We start from the raw sequence: 24,481 nt of genomic DNA on the forward strand, positions 1-24,481 counted from the left end.
AAATCAAACCTAAAAATGTACAGAATTGGAACTGAGTATCTAGTGGTTTAAAAATCACACATTTCTGGCGCTCCTGGGAGGCGCCGTCGGTTAAGCTCGTTGGTGAGATCAGGACCCGCATCAGGTTCTGCACTGACAGTACAGGGATCCTCTGCCTCTCTGTCTGCCTCCTTCCTGATAGCGTGCGCTCTCTTTCTCTCTCTCGAAACAAATAAGTGAACTTTAAAAAGATAAAGAAAAATCACGTGTTTCTAAAATGATTATTTTTTAACTTCAAAACAACCCAATTGGAAAGACTGGGTTGACAGATGACCAAGGTCAGTCACACGGCAATGGCTCATCCACATCAGTCAGGACAGGAGCACTCAGCCCCAAGGCAGCTGTCGGGCCCACCGGCAAAGCGGCACCTGCCTCGGAAAGCCGGGCCCCACCCGGAAGGCGACGCCGGGTGCTGGGACATCTGGGAGGGCCACGTATGACGCAGCCGCTCCAGGGGTGGTTAGACCACTCCGCCTCCCAGGCGGCCCAGCCACGCCGTGGCGCTCAGGGTGTGGGACGCCCACTGGAGCAAAGGGGGCTCCTGATCTCGGCGGGTCAGGAGTGACGCCTCCGTGTGGCTGGGAAATGAAATGGTGCCTGGGGTTGTTGGGGAGAAGTCAGGCCCCGCGCCCCCTGCCCCCTCTGACCACAGCGGTCGGGTCCCCTGCCCCTCTCCACACCTGCCCTGCGCTCTGTGACTGTAGAAGCGGACGGCGAGCACGCGTGTGCACCCGCTGTGTTCGGGGACGTGTGCCAGTAGGCAGCGTGCTCCTTCGACCCCGTCCTGGGTAGTTCGGTGACGTGGGGCGCGAGGACGTTCTTCAACCGCCCTGTATGCCTGGACTTCGGGTGGCCTGTGGTCTTAGCTCCTAAGGCGGTGCCGCAGCGAAGCTCGCGGCGTGGAGGGAGGGCCGTGGGAGGGTGTCGTCAGAATAGCATCTGGAATCACTGGGTCAAAGGCGTGAGTGGTTGGAGTTCTGCAAGCTATTTCCAAATCGCCCCCGAAAAATTGGCCCGATTCGTTCGTGCTCGTGGCTGCAGGGTGTAAGAGTGTCTTTCCTCACTCTGGTGCGGCTGTGTTTTTATCCGGCATTTTCTTTCTTGCCAATCTGGCAGATGAAAAATGTATTTCATTATTGGCTTTAACTTGCAGTTTTTAAATTGTGGGTGAAGCTGGCTGCCTTCTGTGTGCTTTGCATGTTGTTAGGATTCGTACCCATTGTAAGGTGACTGAAAGCTAGCAGCAAGTGCGTGTTCGCTGTGATTTGTGACAGAACACACAGGGACAGAGAAGTGTGCTCTAGAAGGGACTGGGCCCCAGCTTGGGGTCGGTGGGGGCGGGGGGGGTCGGCGGGCCGGAGATCTGTTTTTTACAAATGAATGCAGTCACCCCCACAGTAGTAAACCCATCTGCAGAGCTACTGGAATCCCGTTTTCAAGTGAGGAAACCCGCCCGAGGCACGGAGCTCCTGCCCAAGGCCGGTGTCCCCAGCCAGAGGTCCCCAGCCCCCCTTGCACTCCTGGAGTTCCCGAGGGGACAGGCCCGACTGGAACAGGGGCGGACCTCTGGGAGAAAGGCCGAGGCTGTCCCAGAGGTCAGATTGATAATGGCAGGCAGCTCCTGAGGAATGTAGCCGGGGTGTGTTGGGGGGGGGGGGGGGTCACACTCCCCCAGAAAGGGAGGCGGGGTCTGTCCTCAAGACCTCAAGACCTCACCCACTGAACACCCACCGTGTTCTCCGTGTTCTGCCCCTTGTGTACTGGTGGAGAGAGCTCCCCAGATGTCTCCCCTGGGGCCTGAGAAGGTCCCACAGCACACCCAGCGTGTGTGGGGGGACCCTCATCCCCCCACTGAGGATGACGGAATCAAAAACGATGAAGGGCGAGGACTACAGCTTTTAAAGCGAGCAATGTTGGGGTTCTTTTTCTTTAATTTTTGTTCTTTTGAAAATTACATTCGTGTTTCTTGAAATTAAACGTTTTTCCCCTTAAGAAGGATTGCATAAAATGTTAAGAAAAGGTACACGTGATGCTATCAACCAGCTACTACTCCAGAATTAATTTTAAGTCCTGTGTAGTGAGAACACTTCTATAGATCTCTCGACAGAGAGGACACCTACTCAGATAACCACACTGCCAGGCTGTTGTTACCTGACCATCCAGAAAAAACAAAAACGGCCCCCTCTTGTTCACAGCCCAAACGTTTGTGGAGCCTCTGGCCACTGCTGCACACGGTGGGTGTGAGCCTCCCGGCAGTGGCCTCCCGCAGCAGCTACTGGAGGCCGGAGGTCGGGGCCGTGCAGTCAGAGGTGGAGTCATAGGCCCAGAAACGCTAGGTTGCTCGCCCGAGTCTCCCAGCTCCCCGGTAGCGGATCGAGACCAGAGTCCGAGCCGTCGGACTTCAGACCCTGAGCCCACTGGGCCAGACGAGTCCCGGGTGCGGGTGCCCGCAGGCCCCAGGCAGCGGGCGGCGGGGCGAAGGCGTGCAGGGGCCGTGCTGACCGTGTGGGGCAGCGACGGGCCGGCGGGTGTGCTCCGTCCGGGATGATGCCATCATGCTTCTGCTCCTCGGGGGGAGATGGCCGACAAGCCAGATCTTCCCGTTTTCCAAAAGAACTGGAAATCTTGCTTTTTACATAGAATGTTTTCGTTATTGAAAACTGGCAACTAATTAAAAAATCAGAGTGTGGACCAAATCACAGCTCAGTCCGCGAGCTACGCCCGCGGTGAGCCAGATCCAGCCGTGCCTGGTAGCGTGTGGTCTTGTAGCTGGAGCCGCGTTACCACGTTCACGATTTTACACGCTTGACAAAAGACAAAGAAAATGCTCCGATGACCCGGACCGGCCAGATCGGCCGGGTGGGCTCCAGAGAGAGGCCCGGCCTGTGGCCAAGGGCCGTCCCAGACCGGGGCGTCAGGTGACTGCTGGTATAACTGGGGTTCCCTTTACTCGAGGGTCGCGGTACGTTCCCGCGTGACCATACTGCAGGGCAAGCGCAGCAGGCCCTCCTGCCCTTGTCCACCTGTCCGTCCCGCGGTGTGTCGCCTGCCTCTGGCTAGGGCTGAGTGGGCCCCCGGGTGCCATCTCATCTGTCCCCTTGTGTTCCTGAGCAGAGACCACTCCACGCCTTCTCTGGAGGGATGCGTGTGCTTTGGACCTTCGTCTGAAATCGGATTGATTTGGCTGTGGCTCTGAGGACATGAAAACGTACTGTAGGCACGGGACCTTAGAGTTACCTTGTCCACACACCATCAAGACCAGGAATACTGCCATCTGACCGCCCCACAGTCGTGTTTGCGTTTCTGGTTGAGCGCAGGAGGGCAGGCTGATGGCCCAGCGCTGTTTTTGAGTGATAGCCACCTTGTGATAAGTAAGAAAAGCTTAAAATCACATAGAGTAGGTGATCTCAGAGAACAGCTTGTGGTCCCATTGTAAACGCACCTGGAACATTACATCCTGTTCTTTGGCACACTAACCAGAGAACGCTCCTCGGGCCTGAGAACCTTTCTGGAATGCGAGTGGCAGTGAGGTGGGCAGCCGCGGCAGAGCCTTGTGAGACCTCGCTCAGAGACCAGCAGCCCGAGCCACGGGGAAGGAAGCCAGCTAGGGCCGGGGAGGGCTTGTCCTCTGCACCAGAAAGATGTCCTGATGCAATCGCCAGTCAGGGCTCGTTGGCTGGGCTCCAGGAACACAAGCTGGGAACAGGGCGAGTTGCTTCCCACTGGAGGGCCTGGCGCACACGCCCACCGACCACTGCCGCAGAGACCTCGTGAGGCAGATCGGGTTGGGAGCTGTCCACGAGAGCGGGGAGACTTATTCAGCACTGTGACTGTGACGGTCCCAGGACCCCAGGGGGTGACAGGTCCTGCCCTCACTGCCCAGCACCCTTTCTCTCTTTGGCTCTGCCTGTCACCGCTGTCAGGACAGGAGTGGGTGTGAGCGCCCGCACACCAGTGAAATCGCCACAGGTTGGCGTCTACCGCCCCTCAGCACCATTGTGATCACGGCTAAAGAAGGTCCCAGAACGGCGTTCTGGTCAAAGGAGGGAGCGGCGCTGTGTTCTGAACGGGTGAGCCACGCCAGCTGCCTGCCCACGCCAATTATAACCTGAGGCTTTTTAAGAAGTGCAGAGTATCCTCTAAACTTCTTGAGAAGCGTCGTCAAGTAGATCTTTGTTGGCTCTTCTCTTGACCGTACTGTGGTGAAACATTTACTACCACTTGGGAAACGACTGGTATTGAAATAACTTTTACAACAAAGTAAATACTTTAAGAAATAGTGAAATCGGCTTATTCTTCCGCGGTACGTATTCTGGGGCCACAGCACGGCTAGCCCTCACGTCTTCAGGCTAGGCTGTTATAAGGACTAGACTTTAACACCCCTCCATAAACAACTAGAAAGTTGGGCAAAATATATGAAACGACTGTTTTTGGACATTGGCCAACAGCATAGGACTGTGGTCCGTAAAAGAAGGAAGACCAATGAGGCAAGTTCCAGGACCCCCTGGCTTTCTGTCTGAAGGCAGTTTCTGGGCTGCAGTCATAGGGAGGGGGGTGCCAAATAGAACTCAGAAGCCGTACTGAGTTGGGGAAATGGGAATTGGAGTTTGGGAAGGCAGAAGGGGCTGGCAGTTGCAGGACAGAGTCCAGAAAGGAGGGTATATACAGAAGAGAACTCCAGAAACCTGCATAGACATTCTCTTGAGTCCTCACTGCGTGTTAGCCCCAGCTGTATAGAATAAAGCTCCACAGTTCCAGGCAAAGGAAAGACAAACGACTTGTAAGCTGAACCATTTCCAGAGCTCTCACAGGGTAGGGAGATATTCAGTCAGAGTGCTGAGTCCCCATCAGCAGCTTCATTCAGTGGAGACGTAGAGAAGTCACACGTCCGTAGTAGGGTGGGTATCTCTGGAATGAAGGCCCACGTAGACTTAGCCTAGGCAAGCTTAAAAACAGTCTTTGAAATGACCAACCAAGGAACCTAACTGCCTATCAAAACAAAACCCAGCATTCTAGAACAAAAATATTTTTCAAGAAAATATTATATTACAGTGCCTAACACCTAATCGAAAATTATAAGACACATGAAGAAATGGAAACGTGATCCATTTGCAAGAGGGAAACCAGTCAGTAGAGGCCCAGAAATAACAGAAATGAGGGAACAAGCAAAGACGTTTAAAGAACCGGAATGACTGTATCTAAGTATTTAAAAAAAAGCATCTACATAAAAAGATTGAAAACAGGAGAGGCACCAAACAAAACTTGTAGACCTGAAAACTCTGATATTTGGTAAAGAAAGCTCATTGGATGGAATTAACCCAAGAATAAAGATGGTCGAAGGAAGAACAGAGAACTCGAAGGAATAGGAATAGAATCTGTCCTAAATGATGCACAAAGAGAGAAACGGGGGAAGAGAGAACAGCCTTGTCCCCATGACGGACAGTGTCCATCAGTCTAACAGAAGGGGGAGGGATAGGGGGAGAAAAAGTATTTCAAGATAGAATGACCAGATTTTCCCCTAAATTTGATGCAAACTCTTAACTCACAGACCCAGGAAGTGCAGCTTCCCCAAGCAGCTGGCTAAACACACACGTGAGCTTGTCACCCAGGGAGCATCGTAATCAAGCTTCTGAGAATCTGTGATAAAGAGAATCTTAAAAGGAGTCAAAGGGGGGCGCCTGGGTGGCTCAGTCGGTTAAGCGGCCGACTTCGGCTCAGGTCATGATCTCGCGGTCCGTGAGTTCGAGCCCCGCGTCGGGCTCTGGGCTGACAGCTTAGAGCCTGAAGCCTGTTTCAGATTCTGCTTCTCCCTCTCTCTCTGACCCTCCCCCATTCATGCTCTGTCTCTCTCTGTCTCAAAAATAAATAAAAACGTTAAAATTAAAAAAAAAAAAAGGAGTCAAAGGAAGAATAAAGGACACATCACATAGAGATGAACAAAGATGGAATGAAGACTTTTCTTCAGAAACTGTGCAAGCCAGAAGACAAAGTCTCATCATAAAGTGCCGAAAGAAAGGAAAAGCTGTCGAGATAGAATTCTATAGCTAGCAAAAATAGCCTCCAAAAATTAAGGCAGAATAAGAACTTTCACAGACCAACAAATCTGATAGAACTTACCACCAACTGACCTGTACTACGTGGACTGTTAGCGGGCACTCTTCAGGCTGAAGGAAAAAGGGACCAGATGGAAACCCGGGCCAACAGAGAGGAACGCGGAGAGGCCTACATTTTTCTTTAAACACCAATCGTTTAAAATACATCTATTCACAATGTGTTATGGGGCTTGTGATGTATGTACAGAAGCAAAATGTATGACAGACGGCACACGTGGGAAGGGGAGGAGGAGGTGTGCCCTTGGGAGGCTCTCACGCATGACATTGTGCAGCGTTGTGTCACAGCAGAACGAGAGAAGTTACAAACGCACGTCGGAAACCACAGAACAGCCATTCTAAGACGAGAGAAAACAACAGCAACAAAGAAGTATAGCCAGTAGTACGGTGTTGCAGACAAAATGGAATAAAAACCATCAATCCCAGGGCGCCTGGATGGCTCAGTCAGTTAAGTACCTGACTCTCGGTTTCGGCTCAGGTCGTGATCTCATGGTTCATGAGATCGAGCCCTGCATCAGGCTCCACAGTGATAGTGTGGAGCCTGCTTGGGATTCTCTCTGAATGAATGAATGAATGAATGAATGAGTGAATGAATCTTAAAAAAAAAATCAGCCCAAATGTAGCCAAAAAAAGGAGGAAAAAGGGAACAAAGGACAGATGGACAGATAAGATAAATAGAAAACAATTTAGCAAGAAGGTACATTTATTTTATTATTATTTTTTAATCTTTATTTATTTTTGAGAAAGATAAGTAGTGTGGGCTGGGGAGGAACAGAGAGAGAGGGAGACAGAGAATCCGAAGTAGGCTCCAGGCTGCGGGCTGGCAGCACAGAGCCCGATACAGGGCTTGAACCCACAAACCTTGAGATCATGACCTGAGCCAAAGTCGGATGCTCAACCGGCTGAGCCACCCAGGCGCCCCAAGAAGGTGCATTTAAAACCAATCATGTTGAGGGGCACCTGGGTGGCTCAGTTAGTTAAGCGTGTGACTCTTGATTTTGGCTCAGGTCATGATCTCACGGGTTCATGAGATCAAGCCCCACATCAGACTCCACACTGAGCATGGAGACTGCTTGGGATTCTCTCGGTCTTCTCTCTCTGCCCCTCCCCCACTTGTACGCACGTGCACGCTCCCAGGATAGATTAAAAAAAAAAAACCCACTTTAATTGTAGATACAGATTAAGAAGGCTGGATGGCTATTTCACATCAGGCAAAGTAGACTTCCCAGTAAGGAATATTAACCTGAGGTAAAAAGGGACGTTTCATGATGATACAGAAGTCAACTCATCAGGAAGACATAACAATCCTAAATGTGTGTGCTCCTAATAAGAGAGCTGTAAAACACATGCAATTTAAAAACACAGAAATGAAAGGAAATCCAGTAAAACCTTGGGTCACAAGTAACTTGTTCTGCGAGGGTTCCGCAAGACGAGCAAACGTTTCTAATAAATTTCAACTCGATAAACCAGTGAGGTCTTACAATACGAGTCATACGTGACACCGAACGTCACATGATCACAGCTGAACCACTGGTCCCTCCCCCCCCTCCCTCTCCCTCTCCCTGTCTCGCTGCGGGACTGTGGGTGATCATTTCCCATGCTCAGATGCTGGGTCTCAGACCACGGTATTTGGCTGAAATCAGTGATTTTTCAGAACGTTGGAAGGTGCCCACAACTGGCACTAGTGTATTTTTGTCACTTCAAAGCACCTGTGGACAGTCCTTTGCTTTTCCGGACAAGAGTGAGCTTAGGAAGGCTTTGCTTCATTCTAGGTCAGGCTGCCTGCAGATAGAGACCCTTTCCTCTGCTGCCTCATTGCCAGTTACATTAAATACAGAATATGACAAGAGGTTATTAATACTGTACTGAGTCAACATCCGTGTAAGTGTATACAACGGCCCCCATGCAGGAAAAGGTTGAACAGAAAGGGGGTAAGAAGAAGGAGATGCTTACAGGGGAAGTTTAGAAGAAAATCATCGAGAAGTACGAACGAGATACGTGAGTGGCCAAAACGGCAAGATTTTATAAGAAGTCTACGTCTGCCTCTTGTCTGCGTAGAAGGAGGAGAAAAGGGCAGAGGAATCCCTCACTTCAAATGAGGTTAGGGAGATGTGTAAAATGTGGGAAACAGTGCAAAATCTTATAGAAAAGCACCACCTGAATAAGGCTGTAACAGTGCGAGCAGTGAGTGTTTAACAACAATGCAATGTCACATTTCCGTGAAAGCCTCAAAAGGGGGCAAAAGCAAATGTCATTGGATAGGTTTCTAGTTAAAACTGCGCGAAAAGAAAAAGATTCCGTTGAGCCAATAGATAGCACTGATTCCATTAGCGATTGTGAAAGTCGTCCTACACAATAACCCTCCTCTCGTCTCCCTCACACCAGCCACTAAGTTTTTCAAAGTTAAGTGCAGGTTAGTTTGTTGGTTTTTTCTTTATATTTTGTAGTTTCTTTATTATTTTGTATTATATTACAGTATTGTAATCATTTTTATGTGAATATTTTGGCGTTGTGGAATGAATCATCTGAGCTTCCATTATTTCTTATGGGGAAATTCTCTTTGATATACAAGTGCTTTGGATTACAAGCGTGTTTCCAGAACGAATTATGCTCGCAAACCAAGGTTTTACTGTATAGAGAAGTCCATAATTATACCTGGAGACTTTAGGACTTCTCTATCAGTAATCAACAGAACAAGTAGACAGAAAAATCAGTGAGGATATAGAGGATTTCAACATTGTCAACCAGCCTGACCTAAATGACAGGTGTGGACCCCTCTAAAAACAACAGCAGAATACAGATTCTTTTCGGGTGCATGTGGAACATTCGACAGAATAGACCATATATATTGAGCCGTAAAACTAGTCTCAGTAAATTTAAAAAGATTGAAATCATACAGACTGTATTTACTGGCCACAAAACTATTAAATTGGAAATCAAGAACAGAGCAGAAAAAATGTCCAAAAAATTTGAAAATTAACAGAATGCTTCTATTAAATTTTTTTTAACATTGATTCATTTTTGAGAGACAGAGTGTGAGCAGGAGAGAGGCAGAGAGAGAGAGAGGGAGACACAGAATCTGAAGCAGGTTCTAGGCTCTGAGCTGTCAGCACAGAACCCAATGTGGGGCACAATCCCACAAATCGTGAGGTCATGACCTGATCTGAAGTGGGACGCTTAACCGACTGAGCCACCCAGGCGCCCCTAAACAGAACGCTTCTAAGTAACTCATGGGTCAAAGAAGAAATCACAGGTAGTAGTTAGAAACTTAAGACTCTAAATGCTTCTTTGAGAGAACACTGGTCTAAAGTCAGTAATCTACACCTCCACCATAAAAAGCTAGAAACATAAGAACAGATTAAATCCAAAGTTTATCGAAGGAAAGAATACGGGTAAAAGTGGGGAACAGTGAAATAGAGAGGAGAAAAATGATATAGGAAATCAGACCAAATCTGATTCTTTGAAAAATATCAACAAAACTGACAAACGTGCGGTGCTATTGACTCAGATAAAACGGTGGCTCTACAAGTTGTGTCGTGAGTGAAAGGGGGGGATGTCACTGTAGGTCCTGTAGATATTAAGGAGACAACACTGGAAGAAGAACAACCACGTGCCGGTAGTTTGACAAGTTGACCTACATAAAATTGGCAGAGTCTCCGAAAGACCAAAGTTACCGAAACTGACTCAAGAAGAAATAGAAAGGTGAGCAGGCCAGAAGAGGAGGAAGCCAGCAGATGCAGGCTAGAGAAGAACTCCCTTGGTCTGACAAAGGGCTCTTAGAGAAAACCCGCAGCTGGCGTATCACCGAGGGCAAAGGCAATGCCAGCGCTGACCACTTCCACCCCACACGGCACTGCCGGCCCCAACTTTGGCATAAAGCAGAACAAGAGTGGGGGGGGGGCAGACACGCAGAGTGCCAAAGAAGTAAAGCTGTGTTTATTCACATACTGTGTGATCAGTACATAGAAAATCCTAAGGAGCCTTAAGAACAAAACAAAAACAAAAAAAAAACCTATGAGAACTAAGAAGCGACTTTAGTAAAGGCCCAGAATACGAGGTCAAGGTGCCACATCAGTTATCTTTCTGTACATAGCAATGAGAATTGGAAGGCAATAAGAATGCCATTTACAGTAGCATCCAAAACTATGAAGTCCTTAGGGATATACTAAACGAAGTTTCTGTGCACCAAAGAAGACCATTGCAGAGAAAATTAGGACCTAAATAATGGAGAGACATACCATCTTCATGGACTGGAAGACTCGGTGTGAAGATGTCATTTCTTCCAAAATGTGTCTATACACTTACCACAATCCCAGTCAAAACCAGCAGGCTTTTTAAAATTGGGATCAAAAATTAAAACTTACACAGAAATGCAAAGGATGTAGAATAGCCAAAGCAGTCTCGACAAAGAATGAAGTTGAAAGATTTTACCTAATTGTGAGACTCAGGGTAAAGGCACAGTGATCGTGACAGCATGGTTTTGGCAAAGTGTATACATGTCCAGGGAGGAGTGGGTAGACACACACACACACACACACACACACACACACACACACTAACTGATTTTTTGGTTAATGCAAAGATTCTATGGTAATTTAAGGAGAAAGGATAGTTGCTTCAATAAATTGTGCTGGAAGAACTACACATGCACATGGGGGGGGAAATGAACCCCGACCCTTCCCTTATACCAAATACAGAAATGAAGCCTGCGGGGCTCATTTGGTTGAGCGTCCAACTCTTGATCTCAGCTCAGGTCTTGACTCGGGGTCCTGTGAGTTCAAGTCCCACGTCGGGCTCCGCCCTGGGCATGAAGCCTGCTTAAAAAAAAAAAAAAGCCGGGGCGCCTGGGTGGCTCAGTCGGTTAGGCGTCCGACTTCGGCTCAGGTCACGATCTCGCGGGTCCGTGAGTTCGAGCCCCGCGTCAGGCTCTGGGCTGATGGCTCAGAGCCTGGAGCCTGTTTCCGATTCTGTGTCTCCCTCTCTCTCTGCCCCTCCCCTGTTCATGCTCTGTCTCTCTCTGTCTCAAAAATAAATAAACGTTAAAAAAATAATAATAATTTTAAAAAAAGCCAAAATCTATTATAAGCCTAAACATAAGAGCTAAAACTATAAAACTTCTAGAAAAAAAAGCACAGTAGAGAATCTTTGTGACTTTGGATAGGCAGAGAGAGATCCCTTGGGGTACAAGAAGTCTGAACCATAAATGAAAACACTGATAGGTGGGACTCCCATCAACAGTGCAGAGTTCCGCTTGTCCAGTGGCGCCGTGCGGATGGCGGGAAAACAAGGTTCAGGCTGGGAGAGACGCCGTGTGCGTCAAGGACGTGTATCTAGAACATACAAAGTCGATAAGAAACAAATACAATAAAATACAGCGAAACTCCTTGAAAAGACAATTTTTGAAAGATTTTTTTGTATTTTTGTTTTTTGGAGGGTTTTTATTGAAATTTTAGTTAACATACAGTGCAGTATTGGTTTCAGGAATAGAATTCAGTGAATCGTCACAAAAGAAGATAATTAGGTGGCCAATAAGCCCACAAAAGATGCTCCACATTATTGGTTATCAGGGAAATGCACGTTGAAACCACAACGATGTGCCCCTACACGTTGGCTCGAATGACCAAAAGAATTTCAAGGCCTGACAATATCAAGTGGTAGAGGGATGTGGAGCAGTGGGAACCCAAACACACACTGTGGCAGCACGCAATATGGTGCCACTACTCTGGTAAGCGGTTTGCCAGCTTCTTAAAAAGTTACACGTACGCTCACTGCACGACGCAGCCGCTCCATTCTGAGGTAACCGTGCAGAAGAAATAGAAATATCCAAGCTCTGGGACACCTGGGTGGCTCAGTCGGTCGAGCATCTGACTCTTGATTTTGGCTCGGGTCACGATCTCACGGTTCGTGGGTTCGAGCCCCACATCGGGCTCTGCGCCGACAATGCGGAGCCTGCTTGGGATTCTCTCTCCCTCTCTCTCTGCCCCTCCCCTGCCCACGCTCTGTCTCTCAAATAGAAAAAAAAAGAACTATCCGTGCACCCGGAGACTTTAGCATCGGTGTTCACAACACCTTCATTCATGACCTGCCCACATAGGGGGCGACACAAGTACCCACCCCCAGATGGATGGGATACCCAAGGGTGCCGCCGTGTAACGGAACGCTGCTCCACAAGTAAAAGAGCTAGCATACCCAAGACAGCATGAATGAATCCCAAGAAACATTTCTTTGGTCTCCGGAAGAACCAGACTTTAAAAAGCACCTAGTGTATTCTAGAAGGCCGGTCTGACCAGTAGCGACAAAAGGCCGGTCAGTGCTTGGTTGGGGCTGCAGGGTGATGAAAACGTTCCGTACATAGATAAACGCCGTTGAAATGTACACTTAAAAATGGGCGCATCAAAAAAATTTTTTAGAGCTTGAGTCTGGGAGAGGGGCAGAGAAGGAGACAGAGACAGAGACAGACCCGAGCAAGCTCCACACTCCACACAGGGTGTGACATGGGGCTCAATCCCGTGACCCTGGGATTAAGACCTGAGCCGAAATCAAGAGTCAGATGCTCAACTGACCGAAGCACCCAGGTGCCCCAAATGGGCGCATTTTGTTGCCTGTAAGTTGTAACTCAATAGGAACTTTTTAATTGTTTTCTTTAACGTTTACTTTTGAGAGAGAACATGCGTGTGCGCGTGCAAGTGGGGGAGGGGCAGAGAGAGGGGGACAGACCTCCCAAGCAGGCTCTGCTCGGACAGCAGCGAGCCCGACGTGGGGCTCGAACTCACAGATCGTGACCTGAGCCAAAGTCAGACATTCAGCCGACTGAGCCAGGCGCCCCGAAACTTTTTAAAATAAGGAGCAGCTGCGGTCAGCATCACCCACACATCAGGGAGCAGCCGTGGTCCAGTGAAGTTTCCCGGCGAACGTCGCCGTTCAGTCTCTCCTGCCCCACGGCCATGCATTTGTTCTCCGTTCCTAGCATAGGGCAGCCGAGCGCGTCACAGCAGAACGGGCTCCCCCACGGTGACACCACCATCTGCTGGTTGCGGAACCCTTATCAATTTACCCGGCTCTCCTAATTACTCCGCACGGTGGAAGCTAGGAGCTCCCCGGGGAAGGCCATTACCGCAGGCAGGGCCCTCCCGGCGGCCCGGGCCGCTCAGGCCTCAGGAGTCCCTGGGCCACCGCGAGCGTGAAGGAGCCTCGAGCTCCTACCCTCGTCCCGGCCCGAACTGCCGACACCTCAGGCCTGCGCACGAGATCCGGTTTGAAGAAGTACCTCGACTTAAAAAAAAAACATTAAGCCCGGTTTATAGAACAAACCCGCTTTCGTTTTCTCTCTGTGGTTTTTTTATTGAAGTATAATTGGCAAACGATTTCCTATTAGTTTCGGGTGTAACATCGGTTTTCTGGGCTCGTAAGCGGTTTATCCCATCTCTGGAGAACACTGCACAGTTAGGTCACACCCCTGTCCCCTTGCTAAGGAAAGGCCACCGGGAACCAGCAGCCCCTCCAGCCACAGATGTGATAAGGGACCTGGCTGCGTTCCAGCGAGCGCTCACTTACGAAACCGGAGGCAGTCTCGTTTGGAGTTTCGTTGCCGTTCCGGATATTACACTCACAAGGTGGGTGCGGTTCTCCGGAGAGGTTCCCGCACCCACGCGGCGGGCATCTCTGCCACTCGTGAACCCGAAGGTGGTGAGGCCGGTCCGCCACTAGATGTGATTGCTGCACTTTTAAAACGCAGCCTTTGTCGAGCTAAAATTGTCCCTTATGCCCCTGATTTACTAAGTGTTTTCATCACAAATAGGTGTTAAGCCTGGTCAGGTTTTTTTTTTTGGCGTTGATCCTGGTAAACATTTTCTTTTTCATTTATTAGTGTGGTAAAGTATGGTGGTAGATTTTCCGAAAATAAGCCAGCCTTGCGTTACTGAGGTAAACTTGACTTGATAACGAGGTTATGTTTTAATACTTGGTTGATTTGATTTGATAATGTTTATATATAGTTTTTGTAGCTGTATTTACAAGTTACATCGGCCTGTGTCTCTTGCGTTGTCCTTGTATGGTTTGGGAATAAAACTGGCCAGGCATCTCGCACTCTTTTTTACTTTTCTGAATAATTTGAGTAAGATGGAAACATACTGTCCCTTGAAAATTTGGTTTCTGTGAAAATTCAGTAGAACCACCTGTGAAGCCATCTGAGCCTGGGGCCTTTGGCAAGAGAATCACTCAGCAGTTCAATTTCCTTAATAGTTACTGGATATTTCAAATGCTGTCTTTTGGTTGTGATTTTGGAGTTTTCTGTTGTTTCCAGGTTTTCTCAGTGTATTAGTGGGTAGCTGTTAACGCTCACTTGTGCCCAGTTATCCCCTGCTGTGTTTATTTGCTCCCCCTTGTTTGGATCAGTCTTGGCAGAAGTTCTCGTCACCACAGGCAACAGTTTGGGCTCCGCTGATGTTCTGTATGCGGTTTTCCTTGGGGCTTCTGGTTTACTGAAGTCCGCCTCTAACTTCACAATTTTACGTCTTGTTTCCCTCAGTTTGTTGTGTTGCTTTCTCTCTGGCTTCTTCTGCTGGAAGTGTAGCTCACCTCCTTGCGGGTGAGCTGCTGTGGTCCCCAAGAAGTGGGTGTCAGCTGTGTCCTGCAAATTCTGGGACTCAGTTCTGAATAGTTCTTAATTCATTTTATGGATTCCTTTCTAACGCAAGGATGAATCCGTAATGTGGTGTCAGTTTCACATCTGAAGGGACCCTGGAGGGTTTGCTATTGGTTTCTAATTTTATTGCATTATGTCTGGAAGGAATTGAGACTTGCTCTATGGCAGGTCTGACATGTGGTCCGATTCTGCCTATGGTCCATTTGCTGAAGAAGAAATTCTATTCTCTGCCCATCGGTTTAGATGTCTGTGTGTCTGATAACTCAGGCAAATCAATTCGATTAGCCTTTGCCACCTCTGCGTGGGTTTGTCTGTCTGTGAGCAGTAGGGACAAGTTACAGTCTCCATGTGCCTGTGCTGAATTATCTGTTTTTCCCTTGTAGCTCTGTCAGTTGTTTTCAGATATACTCTGAAGCCAGACCTGGACCAGTACAGAGTCCTTATTCCCCGGTGATGACACTTGTTGTATCATTGTGTTTTATTTTTTTAGTTTTAAATTTTGTGTGTCTTATTTTATTTTTTTTAACGTTTACTTACTTTTGAGACAGAGAGAGACAGAGCATGAACAAGGGAGGGTCAGAGAGAGAGGGAGACACAGACTCTGAAACAGGCTCCAGGCTCTGAGCAGTCAGCACAGAGCCCGACGCGGGGCTCGAACTCACGGACCGCGAGATAGTGACCTGAGCCGAAGTCGGACGCTGAACCGACTGAGCCCCCCAGGCGCCCCTTGTGTGTCTTATTTTAAATGGGTCCTCCACACAACATCTCATGGGACCCTGGGTTTTTTTTTCAATTAGTCTGAGAGTTTTTTGTCTTCATTAGCAAGTTTAACTTATTTGTATTTATTAAATTCTTACCTCTGGGATTTAATTTTTCTGCTCTACTTTCTTTCTTTGTTTCGTTCTTCCACATTCCTGTTTTTCATGGGAAAAGTCCAGCTGGCTTCTGCTGTGTTACAAGTTTCGTGTTCTGACTTTGTCTTAGCGTCACTGATTCCGAACCACGTTCGTGCAGCCCTGCCGGGTTCCGAGACCACCCCCCCCCCCCCCCCCACCGGCTGGAACCCTCACGTTGGGTCGCTGGTGTCGTGCTCAGGGTTCTGATTTCCCTGTTGCTCAGGCCCGTTGTAGCTTCTTCTGGATCTGTTTCTCTCCTTATGTCAGCACTTCTCCCGAGAGGGTTTTCAGTGTAGATCCTTCTATAAAACCGGGTTTGTTTCCCCCTTGCTTAACAAACCCTCGTGTCTGAGTCCCTGCAGGTGTTTAGAGGTTCGTGTCTGAGAACTCGGCACAAGGACGCGGAGGCTTCGTGTAAGTTCTGCCTCCTCCAGAGTCTGTCCTCCGCCGTCACGCTCCAGGAGGACACCCTCCGGCCCTGCGGTGGGTGCAGGAACAGCGTGACTGTGACCGGGAGGGAGGGGCTTGTTCCTGTGCCTCGGGAAGGACAGTGACAGGTATTTCCCGGGCGTCTTCGGCTCCTGTGACCAGGTTTCCGGCGCGTGGAAGGCTCCACCGCACGCGCTCCTCACTTGTAGCTCAGTTTGCCGGAGTCACCGCAGTCCCGACGATGCAGTCACACACGGGCACGTGGGATGCCTTTGTTTCAGGCCGTTGATGGGAACCGCTACGGATGTGCGGCTTTCGTAGTTCACTCTGTGACCCGGTCCCCGTGGGGATGAGGGAACCCTGTGGACGAGTGGGAAGCCCAGCTGTCCGCAGAAGGGGGCCCAGCTCGGGGGTTCACACCCCACCAGCGCCACCAGGCGCTGTCCTGTCTGCGGCATTTACGGTTCACTGACCCGGGAGCTAACGCAGACCGGCAGCCTTGGCCATTTGCCCGCAACGTGCTGGACAAAGGAGCTAACCTGGCCGAGAGGCTAACCTCTGGCCACTGACTCACAGGATGGTAGTGGCTCACTGCTCTGGTTTACGTGCCCCTAAACCAGTATGCACAGAAGCCGGGGAGGTTGGGAACAGGTCCCCGATCACTACGGGAGGCAGACAGGGCCTTTCCTGGGAAGGCTGTTGCATTTTCTGATACGAACTTGTACCTCTGAGAGCCAGAGTGATACTGCCTAGGCGTGCACATGGTGACCCCAGGCCCTGGAGCCAGCTCCCCTTTTCTGTAGAAGAGGCTGTTCTGGAAACGTCCGCTGGAGAGCACCCAGAAGCACTGCAGGCCGCTGAGGCCGGAACGTGGTTCCGCTGGCCCCTCCCAGAGTGGTTGGGCAGGGGCCGACCCTCTCCCTGCCGGCCCAGGGGGTAGGCGCTGTGCCGGGACTGATGGGAGCAGGTGCTGTCCGGGAGCACGGAGTCGGGAGCCCGGGACACCTAACCTCCACCCAGATCCTGGGCTGGGCACCCCCGGTTGGGCCAGATCAGCGGTCCCCGCAGCCCTGCCGTCTGCTGGCCTCCTGTGTCACAGACCAGCCCACAGGTAGCTGGCTGGAAGCTGAGCGGAGCTCGGGGCCCCGGGCTTCGTGGGCAGAGGGCCGCCCTGCCGTCTGACTTCTCGTAGGCTCACGTCTCAGGCCAGAGGTGGCGGGGTATGGCCCGAGGGTGGGGGAGGAAGCACACATTCATCAGATTTGCTTTCATTTACCAAGCACCAGCACCGCGACGGAGGCCGTGAGCCCGGTCCTGCCTCCCCAGTGAGGCTGGGGCCGCTCTTCCGTGAGGAGCCAGGCAAATGGGAACTGCCCAGACTTGGGACTGTCTGCCCCAAGTTCAACTCGTGATAGAGCAGTCTCCAGTTAGTTTGTCTCGGCCGCTTCCTCCAGGCAGCCTCCAGGGCAGGCCACGCTCCTCACCTGGGGGGTGGGCGCCACCCGCTTTCCCTTTGCGTTGGTTGGTGGTGGCGGGCAGGCCAGGGTCACCACAGCCCCCGTGGAGGATGAGGCAGGCGTGTGCACAAAAAGCTTCGCTCAGAGCCCCGTCTGGCTGCGCGTCGGGACTCGGCACACGTGACACTTGTCCTCACGTGCTCAACCCTGCCGAAGGGAAAGGCTCCTGGGAGCCACCTCCGGCCGCCCTGCTGCCCACCACGGCTGGAATCCAACAGGGAGCAGCGGAGGAGGCCTGCCGGCCACCTGATGGAGCTGTGCCTGCTCTTGGCGGCTCTGTCCCTTTGCCCCTCCCCCTGGGCTACCCGAAAGCCGCCGTGGGGTCCCGAAGGCCATCATCAGATGTCCAGAGAGCAACCTGAGGGCCTGGTCCGGTGTGGGGAGGCCTGTGGCCACAGTGGCTCACAGCGCCTTGAGCACGATGGCAGCTTGTGTGCCCATGGCCGAGGGGCCGTCCTCCCAAGGGGCCTCATTTTCGTGGAAAAGGAGAGTGTTGCCTCAGCTGCTCACAGCTGCTCCCCTGCCAAGAGAGGCGGAGGGCAGCTCACTGCCACGGGCGGTGGGGGGGGGGGGGGGGGGGGGGGGCATGAGGACCAGCAGCCCCTAACGTGTGAGGGTCCCCGGCCGCCTGGAGCAGTGAGAGGGAGAGAGAGAGAGAGAGAGGAGAGGGAGAGGGAGAGTGAGTGACAGAGGGTGAGCCTGCCTGGCTGACGGGAAAGGACCTGCCACTGTCCTCCCACTGTCCCCGTGCACAGTGCGAATCTTACCTTGTGCACCTAGTGTTTAGGCTTAGATCTGTGGGAAGGAGGCAGATCAGAACCCGCCCCGTCCCATCTGGTCGCCCCTGGCCTTCTGCCATCCCCACCCAGCGCCTCACAGGCCTGCTGTCCGGACGCAGCCCCGGGTCCTGGGTGAGGGCAGAGACAAGCACGGCCCCGGTGTCCGGAAGCCAGTTCAGCCTTCGCACACCTCCAGCGTGCTCTGTGTGCCTCCTTTCCCTTCTGGGGCCCAGAGGCTTCTTTCTGCCGTCGCCTCTGCCTTCCAGGTTGGGGGCAAGCCAGGCTTCATTTCCTGGCCACCGCTTTCTGCTCCCTCCCTGATCTCCAGTTCTGGCTGCCCTGGCCCTGCCCCCCACCCCTGCACCCACAGACCTGCCACCCACCCGCCCCACCTCAGGCCTCTCTCAGCACCTCTTTCCTGTACAGCTGAGCTTCAGGCCCTGGAGAGGGCACAGAGTCCACGTGGAAGGCAGGGACTGCTCTCCAGGTCCTGCCTGCCCACCTTGGACAAGGCGGCCCTGGACGAGGCCAGAACTGGCCTCTCTTCAAGGCCTGTACTCATGGAGCATGTCCCCTAAATTCCCTTCCTTAGGGCCCCAGTGTGCTCCCAGGCCCAGGACAGGAGCCACACTGGGCCACACTGAGAGGCCCCAGTAGACAGGCCTGGGTAAGCTCAGAACCGGGGGCAGGGGGAGCCCTGAAAATATTAGGAAGGAGCGATTAGGGGTTGGTGCTAGGTGTTAACCTCAGGAAGGAAGGGGACAGCACGGAGATGCTGGTATGTTTCACAAGGAGGTTGGTCTGTGATCAGTGCCCCCAGCCCAAGGCCAGGAGCAGCTCGAGGAAGGATCTGGGGTCTCCTGTTCACCCCCCTCCACCTGCTGAGTCCAGGAATGTGTGCCCGGAGCCTCTGCACCAAGGGCGGACAGCAGTTTCCTGCAGGGTCACTCAGGTCAGGCCCAGAGCCCTGGGAAGAAGCTTGCAGCTTCCGGACACGCGGGGTCGGGAAGCCAGGCTACTCCACATCCGCTCTTCGCTAGAGGCTTGGGTTCCATCCCAACACGCCGGGAAGCCTTGGAAGGTTTTGGGGAGCAAGACATAATCTAATTCATAACCACTAATCAAAAAGGGGGTTTGGGATGAGGGGCAAGGAGACTGAGAAGGGCTGAACCCAGGGGCGCGAGGGCTCCCACGGAAGCAGGTGCGAGGTTTCCGTGGGAGCAGCGTCCGTCAGCGTGTCAGGTGACGTGCGGGGGCCGGGAGGGGACGCTGAAGGCCCGGAGGGACCAGCCGAGGCTGCAGCCAGCCAAAGAGACCTCATCCCTTGTGTCCAAGACTACGGCTGGGACTTGAGGCCTGCAGCGCCCCCAGCCCCAGGGGAGGCTCTGGAGAGCGAGGACAGCCCTGGGCCTGGCAGTCTTCTGAGACCCAGGTGGCACGTGCTCAGGGCAGCTCGGCCCCCCCCCCCCACCCCAGGAAGCATCCCCAGGTCAGAAGAGGGCTGAGCAGTGGCCCTGAGCACCCAGGGAGCTGGGACCAGCGCCACCCGTGTACATAGAGTCCCAGGAGCCTCCGAGACGGGGACCGGTTCACAGCTGGAGGCCTCGGGCAGCTCGCTGAGCCTTCCTGAGGGTGGGAGCTGGGCCAGCTGCACACAGGAGGCCAGTCCTGTGCTCAGACACTGAAGCCTGATGAGGACCAGAGCAGAGAGAGAAATCCCAGGCCGGGCTCTGCAGAGTGGCTCGGGCAGGGATCAAAAGGGCAGCGTGGAGGAGGCCGCGTTTCCACAAAGCAGCCACAGGCCTGCTCGAGGGCACACCTCAGGTTAAGCAGGGAAGACACACATCATGGTCATGGGGTGTGTGCTGGGGATGAACGGGCCTGACCTGTCCAGCTTCATGCCTGAGCCCGGACTGCTCTTGCCCTGGGGGAATCTGCCTCCTCCTCAGGGAGGGCTCCGTGGGCGGTCTTCTTGGCCTTTCTCCCCAAGGCCGCACATGGTGCCAACACTGTTGCGGGGGGGGGGGAGCCCCCCAGGGTTGTGACCCTGTCCCTCCCCACTGGCTGCTGCCTTCCAGAAGGAAACCAAGCGGATCACGGGACGGAGAGGGGGCAGGGTAGCAGGAAGGGGCTGCCTGGAAGTCCGAGCCTGCGGGTTTGCTTGTAGGATGCAGGCCGGGAGAGCATGTGCACAGGAGGAACAGGTCCGGGGTTGGACAACCAAAGACACAGGCCCTTCCTTCATGAGGGAGAAGCAGCCATGGCCTTGGGAAGCAGAGAGGGGCACAGGAGCGTCCAGGGACCAAGCACACCACCGCCCCACCCCAGGACCCCGGTGACCGCAGGCCAGGCACTAGGAGAGCAGGGCCTGGCCCCAGGATTCGGTCCCAGGGCATAGGAGGGAGACCTAAGGGTGTGTGACCCTGGGGAGGCTGCAGGGAAAGGAGCCAGGTGGCTGGAGATGACAGAAGGGGCTCTGGGTGAGGGCCAGGGACCCGAACTGCAGCTCACAGCACTGGGGACACGATCGGGAAGTGCAGTGGACATCACCGGCTGCAGGCTGGCCCGCTTCTGTCCCATCCGCCCGTCCTCAGGTCTCACTCGGGTGGGTCCCCACCGTCCAGCGTTCCCCGCTCATGCTGTGCGCAGTCCTGTGCTGGCCGGGCCCAGGGTGACGGGCTCAGCCACCCTGGGCAGATGGCACGCGTGTCCCCCATGTGTCTCACGCATGAGATGCTGCTGCCAGACCCCACCTTTCCCCGTCTGTACACTCTGGGGTGGTGGTCCCGTCCCGCGTGGACCCTCCTGGGGCTCCGGAGGTCCTGGCCCTACCTGCTGGGCCAGCTCACGAGAGGGAGCCACTCTAGCTCGTCTCTTATAACTGCTTCTTAATAACAACTTTTTTTCCCCCTTTTTTTTTTTTTTTGCACAAAATAAATACATCTGTAGTTCTAAAAGCTTGGCAGATAAGAAAAGCTTGAAAGACAAAACTCTCCTACCCCGCCCTAGTGCAGATTCGCTGTTGTGGGTGCTTTGGAAGGGTGGCCCCGGAGTGTCAGCCCATGCCTGTGACGCGTGGTCCAGCTCCCGGGTCCTTGGCCTGTGCCTGGCCGTGTGTGTTGGGGCTGCTGGGTGGCTGGAGGTGCCTGGCAGGCATGGCCAGCATGCAGAGGGCAGCTGGCAGCTGGGGAAGTGCCTGAGACCGGCCACGAGTCAACCATTAACCTCGGCACCCCCCTGGGACCCATTACAAAATGGTCACGGCAGGGGATGACGTTTTCAGGGCCAAATGTCCAGAGTGCCCAGTGGAGGGGCAGGCCCGGGCCCTGCGGTACAGCTGGAGAGCACGTGCCCACAGAGACCTCGTGTCCCAGGACCCCAGGGCACAGTTGCTGCCGTTGAATGGCTTCCCTGGAAGGACCTCTGGGCTGACGGGCTCTGGTGACAGTGCCCAGTGTGGGGGTGTGGGTCCCACCGGCAAGAAACACAGCAGCTCGTACTCGGGCAGCCCAGCTTCCTGAGCACCCGGCTGCCTGCCCCTTCCTGCCCTTTGTGGTGTGACGTGCTTTTCTCTTGCTGTTCTTCTGGTAGAGCTCACAGCACCTCCAGCAGCCGACAGCCTCAGACACCCTGACGGGAGCCCCGTGGGCGCACAGGCTGCCCTCGCCATCGAAGGGGTGAAGACAGAAGCCCAGGCCAAGGCCAGGCCCGCCAGAACTGCCAGGGCTCACCCTGCAAAAACTAAATGCTGCCAGAGGCCCCCCAAGATCCGTAACTACAACTTAAAGGACTGAGTACCCCTGTCGGAGCTTGGGGCCCCAAGCTTTGATCACGCGGCAGGGGTGCGTGTGCACAAGCACCCATGTGTGCACGAGCGTGGGGTGCAGGCAGAGAGCTTCAGAGCAGGCTCCCCAGAGCCACCGAGGTGCCCCACTGACCAGCCTGGAGCCATTAAAGCCCGTACCTCCCGTGCTCTCTCTGGGCCGTGGAGCCGTCTGCTTGTCCCCCTTGGAAAAGGGCATCAGCGCGAGAGTGCCACGTGAGAGGAGTCCAGGCCGGCCTCCACGGCGGGGGCGTGGGGGGCGGTCACAGGCACCACGGCCCCCCCCAGAGCCCGCTGAGGGTGGTGGGGGACACGGGGAGCAGAATGCCCGCACACGGAGCATCCCCAGAGCGCTGTGTGCGTGAGGGGCCCTCCTGGGAGAAGTGAAAGCTGGGGGTCAGGGTGAGCCCCCGTGGCCAGTCCGGGTCCCCGAGCTCTGGCCTGCGTGCCAGGGCGCTCACGTCAGGGAGCCGCTGTGGTGGACGTGGCCCTTCCGGTCCTCAGCCGGCCCCGTGAGGCCACCACGGCGGCGGGTCACTCCAGAGCCTCCCACGTGCACCCCGCAGTGAGGCATTCCTGACGCCCAGATGCCTGGAGCCGGGCGCCCGATCCCCTGGGCTCCAAGCACCGCAAGACCACGGCCACACCTCGGTGCCCGAGAAACGCCCCACATCGTGAGCGCGCACCCCTCACACCCGCGGGCGCATTCTGCAGTGAACTCAGCAGTTGGGACCACGGTCCCTGGTCTCGGGGGTCAGCGTGGGGGAGGCCAGGGCATGTGCTGCCCCCTTCATCCAGAGCCCTCAGCCTTTTTGTCCCCTGGCGTCCACACCTGGTCGGCACAGCCAGAGCAGTCCTTGCCTGCAGCCGTGCTCAGAAACGGAGACAGCCTGTCCCCAACCCCGGGCAGAGCGTGGTTGTGCCCTCAGGTGGCCTGGGCGCTCTGCACTGAGGCTTTCCCTTTTGGGGCTGCCGGCTGTCACTGAACCGGGAGGACAGGAGAGGGCCGCCGGGCTGCCGTGTGACCTGTATGCATCATGTGGCCTTTGTGGCTTCAGTTTGCCCTCGAGTGAAATGTGAACGCTGCCTGCCTGGCTCACAGGTGTAGGGGGTGTGCAGACGCACGTCACAAGGTGAGGCCGCGAACAGTGGTGGTGGTGTTTGTCCAACGCAGCCGCCTGGTGCAGGACCGAGGGGTCACAGGCCAGGTCCCAGGGGCTTGAAATGGCCCCCGCCCCATCTTGTGCCTCGGTAATGTGCTTCATTGAGCTCCATGTGAACACGCAGGCATGGGGGGACACCCTTGCTGCAGGCTCGTCCTAGGGGGCCACACTTCTAGGAACCTGCCCAGGCAACGGAGGGTCATTCCCAACATGCCAGGAAGCAGCAGCAGCCGGGAGGCGGCCCTGCCCAGGGGTGGCAGGAGTCCCGGTGCTCTGCTGTTTGTAGAAGTGGGGCACGGCCGTGTGACTTCCTTATGCTGAAAAACTGGGTGGAGATGTCCTGTCACTTCCCATGGAGACACCTTAGAGCCCGTGAGCGAGTCCCCGAGCCGTCTCTGTGGTGCAGACCCAGGCCCTCCCTCCCAGGCTGTGTCGCCCTGGAAGCAGCCCCCATCACCTGGGCCCCTGGCAGGCAGCAGTGAGCAGCAGGAAGTGAGCCTGGGATACTTTAAGTCACCAAAAGTCCGGAGTATTGTGCAGCACGGTCCAGCCGGTCCTGACCCGGGGTGCAGGATATCTGAAAAATTATTAAATCGGAAGAGAAAAAAAACCCATGGGAAGGTTGTTCAGGACATTAATTCAACTGTTGGCCTTAGGGCCCTCCCCACCCCTTTTCCTGGTGGGAAGCCCCCAGGGACAGGATGCCACCCGAGAGACTGGAGCATCCCGGCACCCAGCTGCCAATGGGACCTAACGGGTCTGGTGAGCACTGTGGGACATGCAGGGGCACGTGGCCAAGTGAAGCTGTGTGGTCGGGACTCACGGTGCCAATCCCGTTCTGTGCTGTCCCTGAGTGTCCCTAGCCAGTGTCCTGCTCCACACAGCTCCTGGGCTCCTGAAAGCCAGGCGGAAGGGGTCGCCATGGAGCCCAGGGAGCAGCGTTTGATTTCCAGACAATGAGGTGGCTTCGAAGCAGCAGCGGGGCTCTGGCCATGCAAGGGACCGCTAGGGGCTCTTCTGGCCTCACAAAGAGCCCTCGTGGGGGCCCATCAGGTGGCCCGGCCCTGCTGGGCATGGTCGC

The 24,481-nt window shown here is 54.0% G+C and overlaps 1 protein-coding gene across 4 annotated transcripts in view; it reads left to right on the plus strand.

The window, feature by feature from the left end:
* CCDC57 (coiled-coil domain containing 57) overlaps positions 1-22,386 on the plus strand; it is a 102,124-nt gene extending 79,738 nt beyond the window's left edge. For all 4 annotated transcript variants that reach the window (XM_049635422.1, XM_049635423.1, XM_049635424.1 and 1 more), the window contains one exon: positions 22,006-22,386. In XM_049635422.1, the coding sequence (XP_049491379.1) occupies positions 22,006-22,208 (203 nt within the window). In that variant the 3' untranslated portion in view covers positions 22,209-22,386. The remainder of the gene's footprint in view (positions 1-22,005) is intronic.
* The last annotated feature ends 2,095 nt before the right edge of the window (positions 22,387-24,481 follow it).

Source organism: Panthera uncia, chromosome E1 (assembly GCF_023721935.1).
Source record: "Panthera uncia isolate 11264 chromosome E1, Puncia_PCG_1.0, whole genome shotgun sequence".
Classification (NCBI taxonomy): Eukaryota; Metazoa; Chordata; class Mammalia; order Carnivora; family Felidae; genus Panthera; species Panthera uncia.